Consider the following 17,482-nt stretch of genomic DNA (forward strand, 5'->3'; position numbering starts at 1 on the left):
CGTTCAGCTCATGGTGTGAAGAACATAACAAAAATCCCAAGGATCCTGATATCTCAGATATCCTAGACTTTCTTCAGGAAGGGGTAAACAATGGAATTCAGCCCAGCTCCATACCACACCAGGTGTCAGCAATAAGTAGCCTCCTATTTTCTGGATCCTCTGGTGCCCTAACAGAGAACCCTCAATAATCCAGATTTCTTAGCGCAATCAGACTGGCTAAACTTGTGGTTAAACCATTTGTTCCCAAATGGGACCTCCCATAGGAAAAGACGGTTACTCACCTTTGTAACTGTTGTTCTTCGAGATGTGTTGCTCACATCCATTCCAGTTAGGTGTGCGCGCCGCGCGTGCACATTCGTCGGAAACTTTTTTACCCTAGCAACTCCAGTGGGCCGGCAGGTCGCCCCCTGGAGTGGCGCCGCCATGGCGCTCAATATATATCCCTGCCGGCCCACCCGCTCCTCAGTTCCTTCTTGCCGGCTACTCCGACAGTGGGGAAGGAGGGCGGGTGTGGAATGGATGTGAGCAACACATCTCGAAGAACAACAGTTACAAAGGTGAGTAACCATCTTTTCTTCTTCGAGTGATTGCTCACATCCATTCCAGTTAGGTGAATCCCAAGCCATACCTAGGCGGTGGGGTCGGAGTGAGAAGTCGCGGCATGGAGCACTGCAGATCCGAAGGCCGCATCCTCTCTTGACTGCTGGACCAGGGCGTAGTGGGAAGCAAAGGTGTGGACCGATGACCAGGTCGCTGCCCGACAGATTTCCTGGATGGGCACATGGGCGAGGAAAGCCAGCGACGACGCCTGCGCCCTGGTAGAATGCGCAGTCACACGGCCCGTAGGAACGTGAGCCAAGTCATAGCAGGTCCTGATACAGGACGTTACCCATGAGGATAACCTCTGGGAGGAGATAGGAAGCCCCTTCATGCGGTCCGCTATCGCCACGAAAAGCTGGGGGGATTTGCGGAAGGGCTTGGTCCTCTCCACGTAGAACGCGAGAGCCCTACGGACATCAAGCGAGTGAAGCTGCTGCTCCCTGCCTGAGGAGTGAGGTTTCGGGAAAAAAACCGGAAGGAATATCTCTTGGCTGATGTGGAAGGACGAGACTACCTTGGGAAGAAAGGCAGGGTGTGGCCTCAGCTGCACCTTATCTTTGTGGAAGACTGTATACGGGGGGTCTACCACAAGAGCCCGGAGTTCCGACACCCGCCTAGCTGAGGTGATAGCTACTAGAAAGGCAGTCTTCCAAGAGAGGTAAAGCAGGGAGCAAGTAGCTAACGGTTCAAAGGGGGGTCCCATGAGCCGGGACAACACCAGGTTAAGATCCCAGGTTGGAGCAGGGAGACGGACGTTAGGGTATAAACGTTCCAGTCCCTTAAGGAATCTAGACACTGTCGGGTGAGAAAAAACAGAGCGACCATCCGCACCCGGGTGAAAGGTGGAGATAGCTGCCAGGTGGACTCGCAACGACGATATGGCCAGACCTTGCTGTTTGAGGGACCAAACGTAGTCTAAGATGTCGGCCACCGAAACTTCCATAGGGCGGAGATTTCTCTCCACGCACCAACAGGAGAAACGCTTCCACTTGGCCGAATATGTCGCTCTCGTGGAAGGCTTCCTGCTGCCCAAAAGCACCTCCCTCACCGGTGTGGAGCAGCGCAGCTCAGAACCGGTCAGCCACGCAGGAGCCACGCCGCTAGGTGCAGCGACTGCAGGTCCAGGTGACAGAGGGTCCCGTGCTCCTGGGTAATCAGGTCCGGGTGAAGGGGCAGGGGAACTGGGTCGGCTATGGTCAGGTCCAGCAGCATGGGGTACCAGTGTTGCCTGGGCCATGCTGGGGCTACCATGATCACGTGAGCCCTGTCCCTGCGCACCTTCAGAAGGACCCTGTGGACCAGAGGGAACGGGGGAAACGCGTAGTACAAGTGGGTCGACCACTGAATAAGGAAGGCATCCGCTATCGACCCGGGCTCCCTGCCCTGAAAGGAGCAGAACGCTTGGCACTTCTTGTTCCCCCTGGACGCGAAGAGGTCCACCCGGGGATAACCCCACCTCCGGAAGATGGAGAGGGCGACGTCCGGGCGAAGGGACCACTCGTGCGACAGGAAGGACCTGCTCAAGCGATCCGCCAGCGTGTTCCGTACTCCGGGGAGGAAGGAAGCCGTGAGGTGAATGGAGTGGGCTACACAAAAGTCCCAGAGTCGCATCGCCTCGTGACACAGGGGGGAGGATCTGGTGCCGCCTTGCTTGTTGATATAGTACATGGTCGTCGTGTTGTCGGTGAACACCGCGACACAACGACCCTGAAGCTGATGGCAGAACGTTTGACAAGCAAGGCGGACCGCTCTCAACTCCCGCATGTTGATGTGCAACCCCACCTGCTTCTAGGACCACAGGCCCTGCGTTCTCAGGGTCCCCAGGTGGGCCCCCCAGCCTAGATCTGAGGCATCCGTTGTCAGGGACACCGAGGGCTGAGGTGGGTGGAAAGGGAGCCCCGCACATAGCATGGACTGGTCTAGCCACCAGCCGAGAGAATCTAACACCCTTTGGGGGATTGTGATCAGCATGTCTAGCGGCTGTCTTGCCGGCCGGTAATGATCGATGAGCCACAACTGGAGGGGCCTCATGCGGAGCCGAGCGTAACCGGTCACAAAGGTGCAAGCCGCCATGTGGCCTAACAGGGCTAGACATGTCCGCACTGATGTCAAGGGGGCTGTCCGCAGTCGTTGAACGATCGCCGACAATGCCTGGAACCTCTGCAATGGCAGTAAGGCCCTGGCCACAGTGGCGTCCAGGACGGCCCCGATGAATTCCACCCTCTGCGTGGGAATCAGGGTGGACTTGTCCGTGTTTATCAAGAGGCCCAAAGTAGCAAACATGCCGGTGATCACGCGGACATGGCTGCAGACTTGCTGTTCCGACGTGCCCCGAATCAACCAATCGTCTAGATAAGGGAACACGTGGATACGACTGCGTCGAAGATGCGCCACAACAACTGCCATGCATTTTGTAAACACCCTCGGGGCCGTGGAAAGGCCAAATGGGAGGACTGCAAATTGGTAATGAAGGGGGCCCACCACGAAGCGAAGGAAACGTCTGTGGTGTGGCCAAATGGCAATGTGAAAATACGCGTCCTGCATGTCGAGGGCGGCGTACCAGTCTCCCGGATCCAGGGATGGGATAATGGTCCCCAGGGATACCATGCGGAACTTCAACTTCACCAGGTATTTGTTGAGCTCTCGCAGGTCGAGGATAGGCCTGAGGCCTCCCTTGGCCTTGGGGATCAGAAAATAACGGGAATAAAACCCCTTGCCTTTCTCGTTTTCCGGAACCGCCTCTATAGCTCCTTTGCTGAGGAGCGTCTGTACCTCCTGTCGAAGGAATTGCTCGTGAGAGGGGTCCCTGAAGAGGGACGAGGAAGGGGGGCGGGAAGGAGGAAATGATACAAACTGCAGGCGGTATCCCGTCTGCACCGTGCGTAAGACCCAGCGGTCCGATGTTATTCGGGTCCACGCCGGGAGGAAAAACGAAAGGCGGTTGGAAAACGGGGGGGAAGGATCCATGGGGGAAACTGTTACTGCGCCCTCGGGCGCACCTTCAAAATGAAGGCTTGGGTCCAGGCGGGGGCTTAGAGGAGCCTTGGTTCTGCCCCCCTTGGTTCCCCGAATGCCTGCGCCTTCCATTCCTGCCGCGGCGCCTGTTAAGGTCCTGCCGCTGGCGGAACTGGGAATACGGCCTGCGCTGCTGTTGTTGCTGTGGCCGGAAGGGTCTGCGTTGCGTTCCCGGTGTGTGCATCCCGAGGGACCGCATAATGACCCGATTGTCCTTCAGACTCTTGAGTCTAGGGTCTGTCTTTTCAGAAAACAGGCCCTGGCCTTCGAAAGGGAGGTCCTGGATGGTATGCTGGAGCTCCGGCGGAAGGCCAGAAACCTGCAGCCAGGAGATGCGGCACATCGTTACTCCCGACACGAGGGTACGGGCAGCCGAGTCTGCAGCGTCCAAAGAAGCTTGCAAGGACGTGCGTGCAACCTTCTTGCCCTCATCTAAGATGGCTGCACATTCCTGGCGAGCATCTTGCGGCAGCAGCTCCTTAAATTTGTCTGCTGCCACCCAGGAGTTGAAGGCGTATCTGCTTAGCAGGGCTTGCTGGTTCGAAACCCTGAGCTGCAGCGCCCCAGCCGAGTATACTTTACGGCCGAGGAGGTCCATTCGCCTGGCCTCTCTGGATTTGGGGGCTGGAGCTTCCTGCCCATGACGCTCTTTGTCATTCACTGATTGTACCACCAGGGAACACGGTGTCGGGTGTATATGGAGGTACTCATAGCCTTTAGAAGGGGCCATGTACTTCCTCTCGACGCCCCTCGCCGTAGGGGGGATGGAGGCCGGAGACTGCCAGATGGTATTGGCGTTGGCCTGGATGGTCCTTATGAAGGGCAGGGCGACCCTGGTGGGAGCATCCGATGAGAGGATGGTAACGATCGGATCCTCTATTTCCGAGACCTCCTCGGCTTGTAGACTCAGATTCTGAGCTACTCGCCTGAGGAGGTCTTGGTGCGCCCTGAGATCCAGCGGGGGGGGGGGGCTACTGGAGGAGGTACCAGCCACCGCTTCATCAGGGGAGGAAGATGAGGAGACCCCCGGCAACAGAGTGTCTAATGGAGGGTCTCCCTCGGCCCTCGCCTCTGCCTCAGGAGCCAGAGCGGAGTCTTGCTGCTTGGACCCTTCCTCCCCATCCGGGGAGGGAGGGGGGCGAGACAATGAGGCTTCCGGCGCCCTGTGCTCCGCCGTCGCAGGCCTAGCAGGGAGCTGTTGGGGCCCCTGGGCTTGATGGTATGCCCAGGGTGTCCAAAACCCCCATTGCTGCGGGCCTTGGTCGTGTTGTGGCGGATCGTTAAATAGCGCCGCCTGCCGGTCGGTGCCCAGCGCATACCCGCTGTCCGTTTGGGAGGAGACCGACGGCTGTCTAGAAGGCCACGGCGGGGCTGACCCTGGTTGGTAAGGGTCTGCGCGGGTCGGCATGGACGAACGTCTCGGTGCCGGGGACCGGTACCGGGAGTCATATCGGTGCCGGGATCGGGACCGGGACCGGGTTCTGTCTCGTTGCCGGGATCTGGACCGGTACCGGCCGCCGCTTCGGTGCCGGGATCGGGACCGGGACCTGCCACCAGCTCGGTGCCGGGAGGTCGACCGGGACCGGGACCTGCCACCAGCACGGTGCCGGGAGGTCGACCGGTGCGGTGAGTGACGGCGGGACTGGCTCCTGGAGTCACGATGTCGGTATCGGCGGCTGGAGTCCGACCGGGACCGCCTTGAGGTCGACCGGTGCCACGAGTGCGACCGGTACCGCCGAGGAGAGCGGTGCCGGGACTGCGAGCGGCGACGAGATCTCGATCTGCCGTGACGTCGGGACCTGGACCGTGAGCGCGAGTCCCTAGACGGTGCCGACATCATTGGCTTGCCTCTAGACGCAACCCGCACCGGAGGTACCGGGGGTGGCAGCTGAGTAGGCTCAGTTAAGGCAATGAGGTCCCGAACCGAGGCGAAGGTCTCCGGCGTGGATGGGACCAATATCTCGACCCCAGATCTCAAGGGGGAGCTTGGCGGCACCGGACTCGACGGACCCGCTGGGCCCGGAGTCGACGGTGCCTGCGGCGCCGCGGCCGATGTTGAGGCCGGGCGCTCCAGTCGGGTCTGCCTGGCTGGAGTAGCAGACTTCGACGGTCTTGGTTCTGTCCCCGGTGCCGGAGAAGGTCGGTGCCGGGGAGTCTTTTCGGTGCCGGTGCGATCCGGTGCCGGCGCCGAGATCACGGCCTGCGAAGCCGCCGGGTCAAGTGCCGCCTCCATAAGGAGAGTCCGGAGTCTTTGATCCCTCTCCTTTTTTGTTCTTGGCTTAAAAGCCTTGCAGATGCGGCACTTGTCCGATCTGTGCGATTCCCCCAGGCACTTCAGGCACGCGTCGTGGGGGTCGCTGGTGGGCATAGGCTTCTTGCAGGCCGCACGCTGCTTGAAGCCCGGCGAACCAGGCATGAGCCCGGTGCCGGGTGCCGGGAAGGGCTAAGCCCCCGGCGAACAACTATTTACAATCTATTTACAGTTAATTACTACTATCTATACTTAACAATCTAACTAACAACTATAACAATACGAGAGATAACGAGAGATAACAAGGAGAGCTAGGGACGTGGAGGACAGCTATGCCGCGCTCCACAGTTCCAACGACCGACACGGCGGTAAGAAGGAACTGAGGAGCGGGTTGGCCGGCAGGGATATATATTGAGCGCCATGGCGGCGCCACTCCAGGGGGCGACCTGCCGGCCCACTGGAGTTGCTAGGGTAAAAAAGTTTCCGACGAACGTGCACGCGCGGCGCGCACACCTAACTGGAATGGATGTGAGCAATCACTCGAAGAAGAATTAAAAGTCCTAACCCCACACCCTTTTGAGCCATTGACATCAATATCTCTATTCCACCTATCCATCAAAATCTGTTTTCTGGTCACCATCATGTCTGCTAGATGAGTTTTTGAACTAGTAGCTCTATTCACATAGGAATCTCACTGAGTGTTTCATGATGACAAGCTGGTGTGAAGAATACCAGAACCACTCTTGCCTAAGGTGAATTCATTTTCCCATTCCTCACAGGAGATACTCCTTCCTTCATTCTGTCCAAAGCCACAGCATCTGAGAAAAAGCTATGGCACACTTTAGATGTTCAAAAAGCATTAATCAGCTGTAACATGTGCCCCAAATCAACAAGAAACTAGGGCTCCTTGTTTGTATCCTTTCATCCAAAGAACCAAAGGCTTAGGGTATCCAAGCTATTAGTAACTATACAGATTAAACTACGCATCACAGAAGCATGCAAGATGCCAGGTGCTCCAGTCCAGAAGGCATAAAGCACATGCCACAAGAGCTATGATGACTGTATAGGCAAAAAGGACTTATGCTTCTACTTCAGAAATCTGCAGGGCAGCTACGTGGTCATAAGTTAACACCTTTGTTAGATCCTATAAAGTGGACTTTCTGTCCTTCACCGAGGCCTCCTGTGGCAGGGATATGCTACAAGCAGTGATCTAGTAATAGCATTGCCATTTGGGGCAATTAACTTGGGGTTGAGGGAGGTGTCTCCTTATCTCAATCTTGTTTCTTATTTCTCCCGACTTCTGTTCACTGCTCACTACTTCACATACATCTCAGAACATTATAAAGGAAATTATCAGGTAAGAAATTTACCATTCATGATCAGGATTTAAGTATTTAACAAACATATGCTGAAACCTTTGGGGGAAATCCTGGCCCCACTGAAGTCAGTGGAAGTTTTGCCATTGATTTCAATGGGGCCAGGATCTTTGTCTTACACAGTTATCTTATTTTTAATATGGTTTTTGGTTGTTTAGTGAGGTTTTATAAAATATTTCTATTACTACATATAAAGCAAACATTCATCAGCTAATTCTTCTAACAAACAGATTTAATCAATAAAGGAGAAAAATAAATTTAAAACCACAACATGAACATTTTATTTTGAGGAGACGGGAGAAATTTTACCTCTTCTTTATCTGAGTACAAATGATAACAAAGACGTTTGATAGTTCCTAGTTCAGTAATTGCTTCTGGAACACCTGCTCTTGTATGAGCTAGGCTAGCCAATAACTTCCCTACAAATTAATTAGACACTGGAATTACACATCATATAATGTCAAACATATTATCAGTTTGCTCACTTCTAGTCTCCTGCATAATCTTATTGAAATGCTCTGTTTTTTCAAAATGTGTTTAAATATTATTAGTGAAGTTGCCATACCCACAGTCTTTTGTCTTGTCATTATTTCTACTGTGATATTCTCAATACTTCTTTATATCTATTGCAGCTAAAATGTTGATTTCTGCCTCCAAGAAATTTGCTTTTCTAAGAGGAATCATTTTAAAATACTGTAGCAATGTTTTATTAAATTCATCTCCTTTATCGTCTTTGAGCAAAATCTTGAAAACCTTCTTCAGTTTTTACTCATTACCAAAGCAAAACTCTCATTGATGTCTATATGAATTTTGCCTGAGCAAGAACTGAATAAAAATGGAGGGCCAGTTTATAAATCTACAGTTTGCCCAGGGTAAGGGGCAGCATGTAACCTGTGCTGCCCCAGAAACAGATGAGGGACTGAATTGTGTCTCAGAGTCACAATTCAGTCCCTGGGTCCTACTTTGTTAGGGGGGAAAGTAATCTGCTAAATCTTTTTTTTCCTAATGCAAATTACTTCTCCTTCTACATTAGTTTAATTATGCTAGGCAGACCATAGGGGGGCATGGGAGTGGGAGTAAAAGCCCTGCAGAGGCAGCTGCTCCTCCCTCATGCTGTAACTCAAAATGTGGGTAGCCATTGCAGCAGACCAAGAGATGTCTTATGTCGGGGTGGGCAAACTTTTTGGCCTGAGGGCCACATTAGGGTTGCGAAACTGTATGGAGGGCTGGGTAGGGAAGGCTGTACCTCCCTAAACAGCCTGGTGCTCGCCCCCTATCCACCTTCTCCCACTTCCCGCCCCGACTGTCCCCCTCAGAACCCATGACCCATCCAATCCCCCCTTTTTGTCCCCTAACTGCCCCCTCCTGGGACCCCCGCCCCTAATGGCCCCCCCGGGACCCCACCCCCTATCCAATCCCCCTGCTCCCTGTCCCGACTGCCCCAACCCCTTACAGCCCCCCCAGACTCCCATGACCATTCAACCGCCCTCCTGCTCCCTGTCCCGACTGCCCCTGGGACCACTGTCCCTTATCCAGCCCCTGACCCCTTACCATGCTGCTCAGAGCAGCAGAGCTCGCTACCCAGCCAGAGCCAGCCAGGCTGCCCACACTGCCCGACAGGAGCAGTGGGCCAGAGTGCTGGTGCCACGGTGATCTGAGGCAGCTGGGGAGGGGCCGGAGGCTAGCCTCCCCAACTGGGAGCTCAGGGGCCAGGCAAGATGGTCCCGCGGGCCATAGTTTTCCCACCTCTGCCTTATGTCATCTTACTCCTTTGTGCAGGTATTTTGGAAGAGCCAATCTCCTGACCTGAGACTACCACCTAATATTAAACAGTAAATTTCACTATCCTACTGTTCAATTTCTCATTTTGGAGAAACAACAGTATTTTATGGAAATGTTTAACTTTATATTGCTATGAGCTTTTGCTCATCTTCTATAATTCTTACCTGTTAGAACAAGAGTAGCTATCTTTTCAGAATTTAGTAGTTCAACTAAAATAGTAACACCTCTTGCAGACAAAGTAACTTGGTCCACATCCACTATGACTCTGGCTAAAACAACAATCTGAAATCAAAGGCAGACAATTTTTAAAAGATACAGATTGTTTAAGTAGGTTTCTTCCAGTTCCTTTTTTCCTTATTGTGCATAGTGCTGCACGTTTACATGACACTTTCAACCCTATCTCTTGCACTTTGGACCTTTGCCTATTGGCAGAAAAAGGCACAACCTTAGTATAGACATGTCAGTTCAATACAAGCAATTTTATCCATATAACTCATACATCTTCATGTTTTACAGACTTTTCCACTACTCTATATATTTGTTGGTTTGTTAAAATGATCTTGATACGGTGGTTACTCTTTTCTTATGCTAAATTAAAAACACATATGGAAAAAACCTGCACTCCTTAATCAGACAGAATTCCTATGGATTTTTGTCTGAGTAAAGATACAGGATCAAGTCTATAGCCAACATTTTCTTCTACCATCAAAAACAGTCCCAAGTTCTGATTATTTTTGAAATAGTTCATGATGGAGACTTGCAGAGAAGACTAGGATCTTTAGAATCTGTAATATAAGCTACACATTTTACTATATTTGGCCATTTAAGCTCTTTGAAAAGGACTTTATATTAATATTTTTGTGTAAAAATCAGTTCTGTCAGTTATACTAATAACCATATCATTACACATAGGCCCAAAATGTGTAATCTGTTTTGTGTGTTATGAGTAAAAGCCCTATTCCTATACCTGAAATGCAGCCATTGCTTTATCTGTCTCAATTTCTGATCGTAGAAAAGGTTCAAATGTAGACATCATAACTGCGCCGGTCTCCAATATCAGGAACTGTTGGACAGGATTGTTGTATGCAAAAAGGGCTAAAGCATATCCAGCTCGTAAACAAATATCCTTAAAAAAAACAAAAAAAAAAAATACAAAACCCCACAGAAACATGCAAGCTCTGAAGTTTTCATACTATCTAAAAATTAAACAATAAAATACTGTATTCTTTGATATGTTAAAATAGTTACCAACCCCTATCATCATATTTTTGTCTTTGTTTTTATTGATTTTCATATAAACACTGCAGGCCAAACCCTCAGAGACTAGGTAATTATAAGAATAACACTCACCACACTGACACTTCTCTTTAACCAAAAAAAACCCCTATCAAGAACAAAAAAAAAAAAAAATCCCTCCTGAAACAGACAGAACAAAAAAGGAGATAAATAAAAATTTAAAAAACAAACTCTATCCCTGCAGATTTTCCTGAAGTTTCCCTGAAGTGTCAGACTCCATACCGTCCACTAAGGACTTCACTATTGCTTTTGATTTCACATTAAAGTATTTCAGACACTCTGGTGTGGGGCAGCAGTATAAAACATAAGGTAGATGTTGCACAGCACAAACTGTGTGATTCAGCTAGACTCTACAGTTGCAGAGGTCTGTTTGTCCCCAGAATGAGAAAGAACACACGCAAAGGCACCCATATGGCTGTCTAGCCTCCCTCACCCCAACTACCAGAAGCTGGAAGACCCTGCTGGGAAGGTACTGAGCATGTTCTGAGCCTCCCCAAATCCACTTCAGAACACTGACACTCTGTGGCTGACAGCTGAGAAGACTGGATGGATGGAGCAATGAAGCCCACCAGTGATTTTGCAGCTCACTGCTTTGAAATGGAAGTGTGAGTCTGGGAGTAAAGTAAAGGACCCTCAGCCTGAAGAAATCACTCTTTCTGGTGATAGGGGCAAGAGGAACATGCACATACTCTGAATCTTGCTAACTCTCAACCAATATAATTAACCTTGCTTTTTGTCCTGTGTTAATGTTAGGGACCCGATCCTGGGAGGAGAAATTTGTGATGGAGTTGGAGTTTTTCTCTGATGCAATTTTGCTTATTTACAAAGAATGCACTATTTCCCTCAACACATGAGGACCCAAATAATATGAGACTTGTTTCCTTACTCACAGGCTCAAAGCCTCTTTTAGCCAGCACAAGGCCCAAAAGTCTTCTTTCTAGGATTCTGTCAGGGACACACACCATGCTGGACCAGGCTATGTCTGCAGCTTCCTTCTCCATATACCTTTGTTTTGGGTTGGGACTGCTATAAATGAGCTTAACTGTTTCTTACAGCTATCAAATTAAGAGCAGCTGTTACACCCACCGGCTTCAGTAACGTTTAACCCAGCCCATAAGAGTATTAAGAAATAGTTATATTAAAAGGACACACTTTTGATTTGTTTCAGAGTAGCAGCCGCGTTAGTCTGTATCCTCAAAAAGAACAAGAGTACTTGTGGCACCTTAGAGACTAACAAATTTATTTCAGCATGAGCTTTCGTGAGCTACAGCTCACTTCTTCAGATGCACAGAATGGAAGACACAGACAGGAGATATTTATACATACAAAGAACATGAATGTATGAATATCTCCTGTCTGTGTGTTCCATTCTGTGCATCTGAAGAAGTGAGCTGTAGCTCACGAAAGCTCATGCTGAAATAAATTTGTTAGTCTCTAAGGTGCCACAAGTACTCCTGTTACTTTTGATTTGTGTGTCTGACATGTGAAGTTCATACAGTAAACATTTGGAGCTACTGTATAGTAAATTTGGTATGCCAAATATAGAATACCTTTTCCTAAATTAATACTGCTACTTTATCAAGTACAGTACCTTATCAGGTGTATTAAGAAGTTCAAGAACATCACTGTAATTGAAACCTTCCTCCTCTTGTAATACAGTCTGTAAATTACTGTTCCTTAAAACAATGCAAGCCAAGGAATATGCAACTTCAACCTAAATATATATTTTAAAGAAAAATGCAGATATTATATACTTACACTTTGCAGAGCAATTTGAGGCATATTTTATTTAATAAACAACAAATCAGTTTATATTAGAAAACTAAGTATGTAGGAAAACTCACTTCACCAAAATATAACTGAGGCCAAGACTTAGTAGGTTTAAAAAAAAATTCAATATGTATATGGATAATGGAAACATCCACATTTACACTAGACAAAATTTACAAAATATATCATTTTTAAGGGATATAAACCTTCATGCTTCATGGCATAACCTAGGCACTGAATTAAAGGTGTTAAGAAAAAACTTCCTGTATGGTCAAGTTACTTCTTAATTGCCCTCTTCAGAGTTTCTTGTGTCTTCCTTTAAAGCACATTGGTCTGCTGATTGACCTCTGGTCTGGACCAATATGTGAATTCCTATGTTCCTGATCTCAAATCATGATCAGCTTGTGCCTTGAAGTGAGAACTGATTGCTCTTGTAATTTATATACCATAAACAAGTGGTATTTTGTCCATTACACTACAAGGTCTTTGGTTAATTGGTTTATTTATGTAGTTTAAATTATACCTATACCTTAGGATTAGAGAGACAAAATGACCCACTTGTAATTCGTGTTATTTGAAGATAGCAGTAGCACTCACATGCAGAGCCATGCTTCTGTATGACACGATTTATACACGTTTTTCAGCCAATCCTCACCACAGCTTTAATGTCTCAAAAAACCGCTTTAAAGCATTCTGAGCCTGGTCATTCCAAGCTGTGTCATATTTGAAGGAATGAAGACTCCAGAACTGTGGATATATTATACTTCTGCTTACTGCACCTTTAGAGAAGCAAAGTATTCACATGCTCTCATAGGGGGATGGCTAGCTCAGTGGTTTGAGCATTGGCCTACTATACCCAGGGTTGTGAGCTCAATCCTTGAGGGGGCCATTTAGGGATCTGGGGGAAAAAATGTCTGGGGATTGATCCTGCTTTGAGCAGAGGGTTGGACTAGATGACCTCCTGAGGTCCCTTCCAACCCTGATATTCAATGACCAGCATACAGCAGGTAGGTTTGGTCCCATATGCCGCACTGAAGATGTGCCAGCATATCAAACTGTCATATGTTATTCCCTGCATAAAAAACACACTCAAAAGGGATGTTATGAGTTAGCACAAGGAAGTCCAATATTCATAAGCAATTAGCTCATCTAGAAAACACAATTTACTCAAGATAAATCCACATGGGAAAAACAGAATCCTTTGAAGTTTTAAATTACTTTTGTGATTGCCTTCATACAGTTAAAAGTAAATAGTTTTGTAGGCATAGTTTGCAATTATTCCTCAATAGCTGGCTTTTGAAGTGTCTTGTTAAGGAGGTTATTTAATTTTGTTTTCTCATGCTCTAAGCTGCAAAAAGATGGCAAGAAGTGTTCTCAGAAAGTTCAGTTCTGAATATTTTTCAACCACAGAACATGTTCACACATACATACACACCCCTTCTCACACACCATTATTCCACACCTTTATCTGAAGAGAATTATGATTTTTAAGCAGGTGAACCAGTATTGGTAAGGCCTGTTCATCCACTATGTTTTCCTGGCTGACTGGATTGTTCGTATGAGCCACACCTGTAAAAGTCCACATGTCAGATGTAGCCCATGTAAGACATTTGTGCAAGAGAAAAACAGAAAGAATAAAGAAAAATTGTCCAGTTTATACCTAATTGTGGCAGATTACATAAGAATAACAGTACTATATGCTTTTCACTTGAAATACCTAAGTATTAGAGCTGATCCAGGTGTTTTATCTTTATGTACAAAGACCATGTGTACATAAAGGTATGCCTGGCTTCTGTTGCTGACAGCTCCCTAGAAAAAGATATATGGAAGAAAGGAAGGTAAATCTGGAGTAAATTCAGAGATGTCCACCAGATGATGTATTTTCATTAACGTATTTCCAAACATTAAGTCTTGGAGACTGTAATAAGCACTAATTATCCAAAAGGTTTGCTGCCTGAGGGTATTTCTAGTTAGAGAGAAACTGGAGAACCACTTTACCAAAAAAGTCCATCCTACCCTAAATAATAGTGCTGACTAAATCTAAGTAATGATTTCCAAATACATGCACAGATATTTAAAATTCCAGAGACTTGACTATAAGCTGCCTTCAGTGTCACTTTTACTCTTAGCAATATATAGAAACATAAATATTTTCTAGAATGAGTAGCTCTGCTTCCTTGTAATTGGGTACAATGCATTTGACTATTTCAGATTCACAGTTAGTATGGTTTATCCAGCTGATCTATCCTCATATGACAAGAAGAGACAGGACAGAGAGCTTATTTTAAGAGGACAAATACATTTTGCCAAATCTGAAGACTCATTTCACATCTGTTTTAAAAACATGTTATTCTTGGGATGAATGTAGGTTGGGGGAAAGGAAATGATCTGATCTGGTTTAAATTAAATTTCAAGAAAATCATAGTAAGGAATTTGGGATGAAAATACTGAAAATACCTTATTTTTATGAAATACCAAGAAGAGTTTAGACAAGAAGGTTTTGAGAGCTTGTTAATTTTCCTGCTGTACATGACGACAACAAAAATGTCCTCTTCGGCAGGGTTTGAAGTTGGGGAGGAATGCTGGTACTCTCCAAACAAGTAGTAGATGCAACATTCACATTTCCAGCATCTCCCCTGTTAGTCGCATCCACTTTCTCATGCCTCTCTTATAGAAATAGCATTAGAATGTGAATGACATGGTTTTCTATAGTTGTCAGGTCAATCATCCAGCGTGACAATTAATTGGGTGGACATATAATACACTGCTGTAAAAAACAACATTTTGCTTTAAAGGAAAACAGCCACAAAAAGTACAAAACCCAAGAGTGGTTTTGTGCCTTTTTTCTTCTTTATGATATACCAAAAAAGTCCTGAAAGGGAGGCAATTCCCGTGGCAAAAAAGTATTTTTCCCCTTTTGCTTTTTACTTAGAAATTCAGGTTTTGTGCACCTTGGAAAATTCTATGGGATGCTGGAGAATTAGTAGGTTTTTACATCAGAGCAATTGTACAAGTAAAACTTGAGTAACTGAAATAGGAAGTGATTTTTACTTAAACTTTTTAAAGATACTGGTTTTTGGCTTGGGGCTTTCTTTTTTGGGGGAGGGGTTAACACCAATTTAAATATGAAAGAAAATATGCCTTTATTAAGAATTCAACACCTTCATTTAAGGGCTGTGAAAGCACTCAATCCACATACTTAGTTCATCAAAGTCTTCAACAAAAATAGGCATGACAAGACTTGATATTTCTGATATTTTGAGGATGAAAACAAGGAGAAAAAAACCTTTCAGGCCTTTTTTTATACACCATAAGGAAATAAGTTGGCATAAAATTAATATTTTTATTTTTATAATACTCCCAAGTCAGATTGCAGTGCCAAAAGAATTTACATTCTTAATTTTTAGATGTGGCTTAACAAATAATGGTAATAAAAAAATAGCCAGGCAGGATATGACAAGAATTACAAAAATAGGAACACACAGATAGCCAGAGAACAAGACCAACAACTAAAAGATTCATATTGCAAAGTTCATGTACATATTCATCAAGGAGTAACCAGATCCATGTACTAGAACCTTTCTACATGAAATTCACGAGACAATGCAGCACACACATTTTTTTCCCTTTCACTGGGCTGGCTGTTATCAGTGTCTTTTTTAGTGCATGATCAGCCTGTTTGGGTACACTGTATTTTAAAACCATAGCAACAAGTCTCGGAGCCCAGGTCTACAGACTCTGGCTCGCACGGCTCATGATACGCTACTACAAAAAAAAGTGTAGACATTCTGGCTCAGGCTGAAGCTGGGAGCAGGTTTCAGTGCCCATGACACAATGTCTACACTGCTGTTTTTAGCACTGTAGCACGAGTCCGAGTTTTTAGATGTGGACTCAGAGACTCGCTGCCATGGATTTTAAAAACTGCAATGCAGATGTACCCCAAGTCTTGTCATGGCACTTGCCTGCCAAACTCAGCAATGGCCTACTTGTTAAGTCATTCCATCACTCAGTCATAGACCAAGGTACTCTAAATCACACAGAATTCAGCTTAACTATCTCCCCAGATGTCCCCAGGACCAAGACAGCTGGAAGCAGCAGGCTCATAAGAAGCTTCTTCTGAAACATACTGATAGAGAAGCCAGTTATGGCAGTGGTGAGCTGGAGCCGGTTCGCACCAGTTCGCAAGAACTGGTTGTTAAATTTAGAAACCGGTGTAGAACCAGTCATTAAAGGGGCTGGCGGGTGGGCAAACTCCAGTCCGCGAGCTATCCTGTCCCAGGCCCTTTAAATTGCCACCAGAGCCCCACTGCTGGAGCCCTGGGGTAGGGCTGCAGGGCTCTGGGGGCTATTTAAAAAGTCCGAGGCTCTGGCTTCTTCTACTGCCCTGGCCCTTTAAATAGCCCCCGGAGCCCAGGAGTAGTTCCCAGAGCCCAGGGCTGCTGCTGCTACTACACCAGTGGTGGCGGCGACACTTACCTTACAGGGTGGGCTGGGGCTGGCTTTCACACTCTCAGCCCTGCCCCTTCCGCCCTAGGCCACGCCCCTTACGGGGGTCAGAGCTGGCCTTACTTTCACCCCTGGTCTTGGGAGGGGATGGTCAGGGGACAAGAAGTGGGGGGAGGGGGCGGGTTTGATGGGTTGCAGGTTCTGAGGGGGACAGTCGGGGGCAGGACGTGGGTTGGGTCAGGTCGGATGGCGGGGGAGACAGGCACGTGGGGCTTGTACTCACTGCGTGGTTCCCTACCGGGTCTTCGGCAGCACTTCAGCGGTGGGGGGGACATGACTGTGTCTTCACTTGCTCCGGGAGAAGGACCCGCTGCCGAAATGCCGCCGAAAACCCGGAAAGAGTGAAGACCCCCCCTCGAAGTGCTGTCAAGAACCCAGTAGGAAACAGGTTATTAGGATTTTTGGAGCTCACCACTGAATTATGGGATAACAACAAGGCTAGAAAAGTAGCTGACGCTGACAAAATAACCACAGATTAAGACAATGGTTTATGCAGGGAAATTTCTATAGCAAAGTGCCAACTGGAAACCTTTATCCCAGACAGTAGACAGTAGAAAGTACACCTAAGCAGTGGCACTGGGGGATTGGAATGAGAAGATTATTTTCACTGTTGGGCTGCTACACCAAAACTATTTGTCTACATTGGCACTCAAGTGGTGGAAATTGGCAAGGGGAAGGACCACCTGGTGTTTAGCTGTGGCATTTTAATCACTTACACATCACTGAAAGCAATTTTGTGTGTTACATTTCATAGGTATGCTAGGGGCTCCAAACAGTGGTTACCATGACAAAATTATGTAATGTACACAAAGCACAAATTTTGTTCATGGCAAATGATATTTCCTCATATTGAAAAGTTATATTTCAATTCTATCCAAATTTAATA

At 47.3% G+C, this 17,482-nt stretch overlaps 1 protein-coding gene across 1 annotated transcript in view; it reads right to left on the reverse strand.

Annotated features, from left to right (window-relative positions):
• ANKAR (ankyrin and armadillo repeat containing) overlaps positions 1–17,482 on the reverse strand; it is a 58,499-nt gene that overhangs the window by 17,660 nt on the left and 23,357 nt on the right. The window contains exons 17-21 of the mRNA XM_050916388.1: positions 13,553–13,659; positions 11,912–12,034; positions 9,992–10,150; positions 9,189–9,306; positions 7,552–7,661 (exon numbers count right to left, since the gene is read on the reverse strand). Coding sequence (XP_050772345.1) covers positions 7,552–7,661; positions 9,189–9,306; positions 9,992–10,150; positions 11,912–12,034; positions 13,553–13,659 — 617 coding nt within the window. The remainder of the gene's footprint in view (positions 1–7,551; positions 7,662–9,188; positions 9,307–9,991; positions 10,151–11,911; positions 12,035–13,552; positions 13,660–17,482) is intronic.

Source organism: Gopherus flavomarginatus, chromosome 10 (assembly GCF_025201925.1).
Source record: "Gopherus flavomarginatus isolate rGopFla2 chromosome 10, rGopFla2.mat.asm, whole genome shotgun sequence".
Taxonomy (NCBI): domain Eukaryota; kingdom Metazoa; phylum Chordata; order Testudines; family Testudinidae; genus Gopherus; species Gopherus flavomarginatus.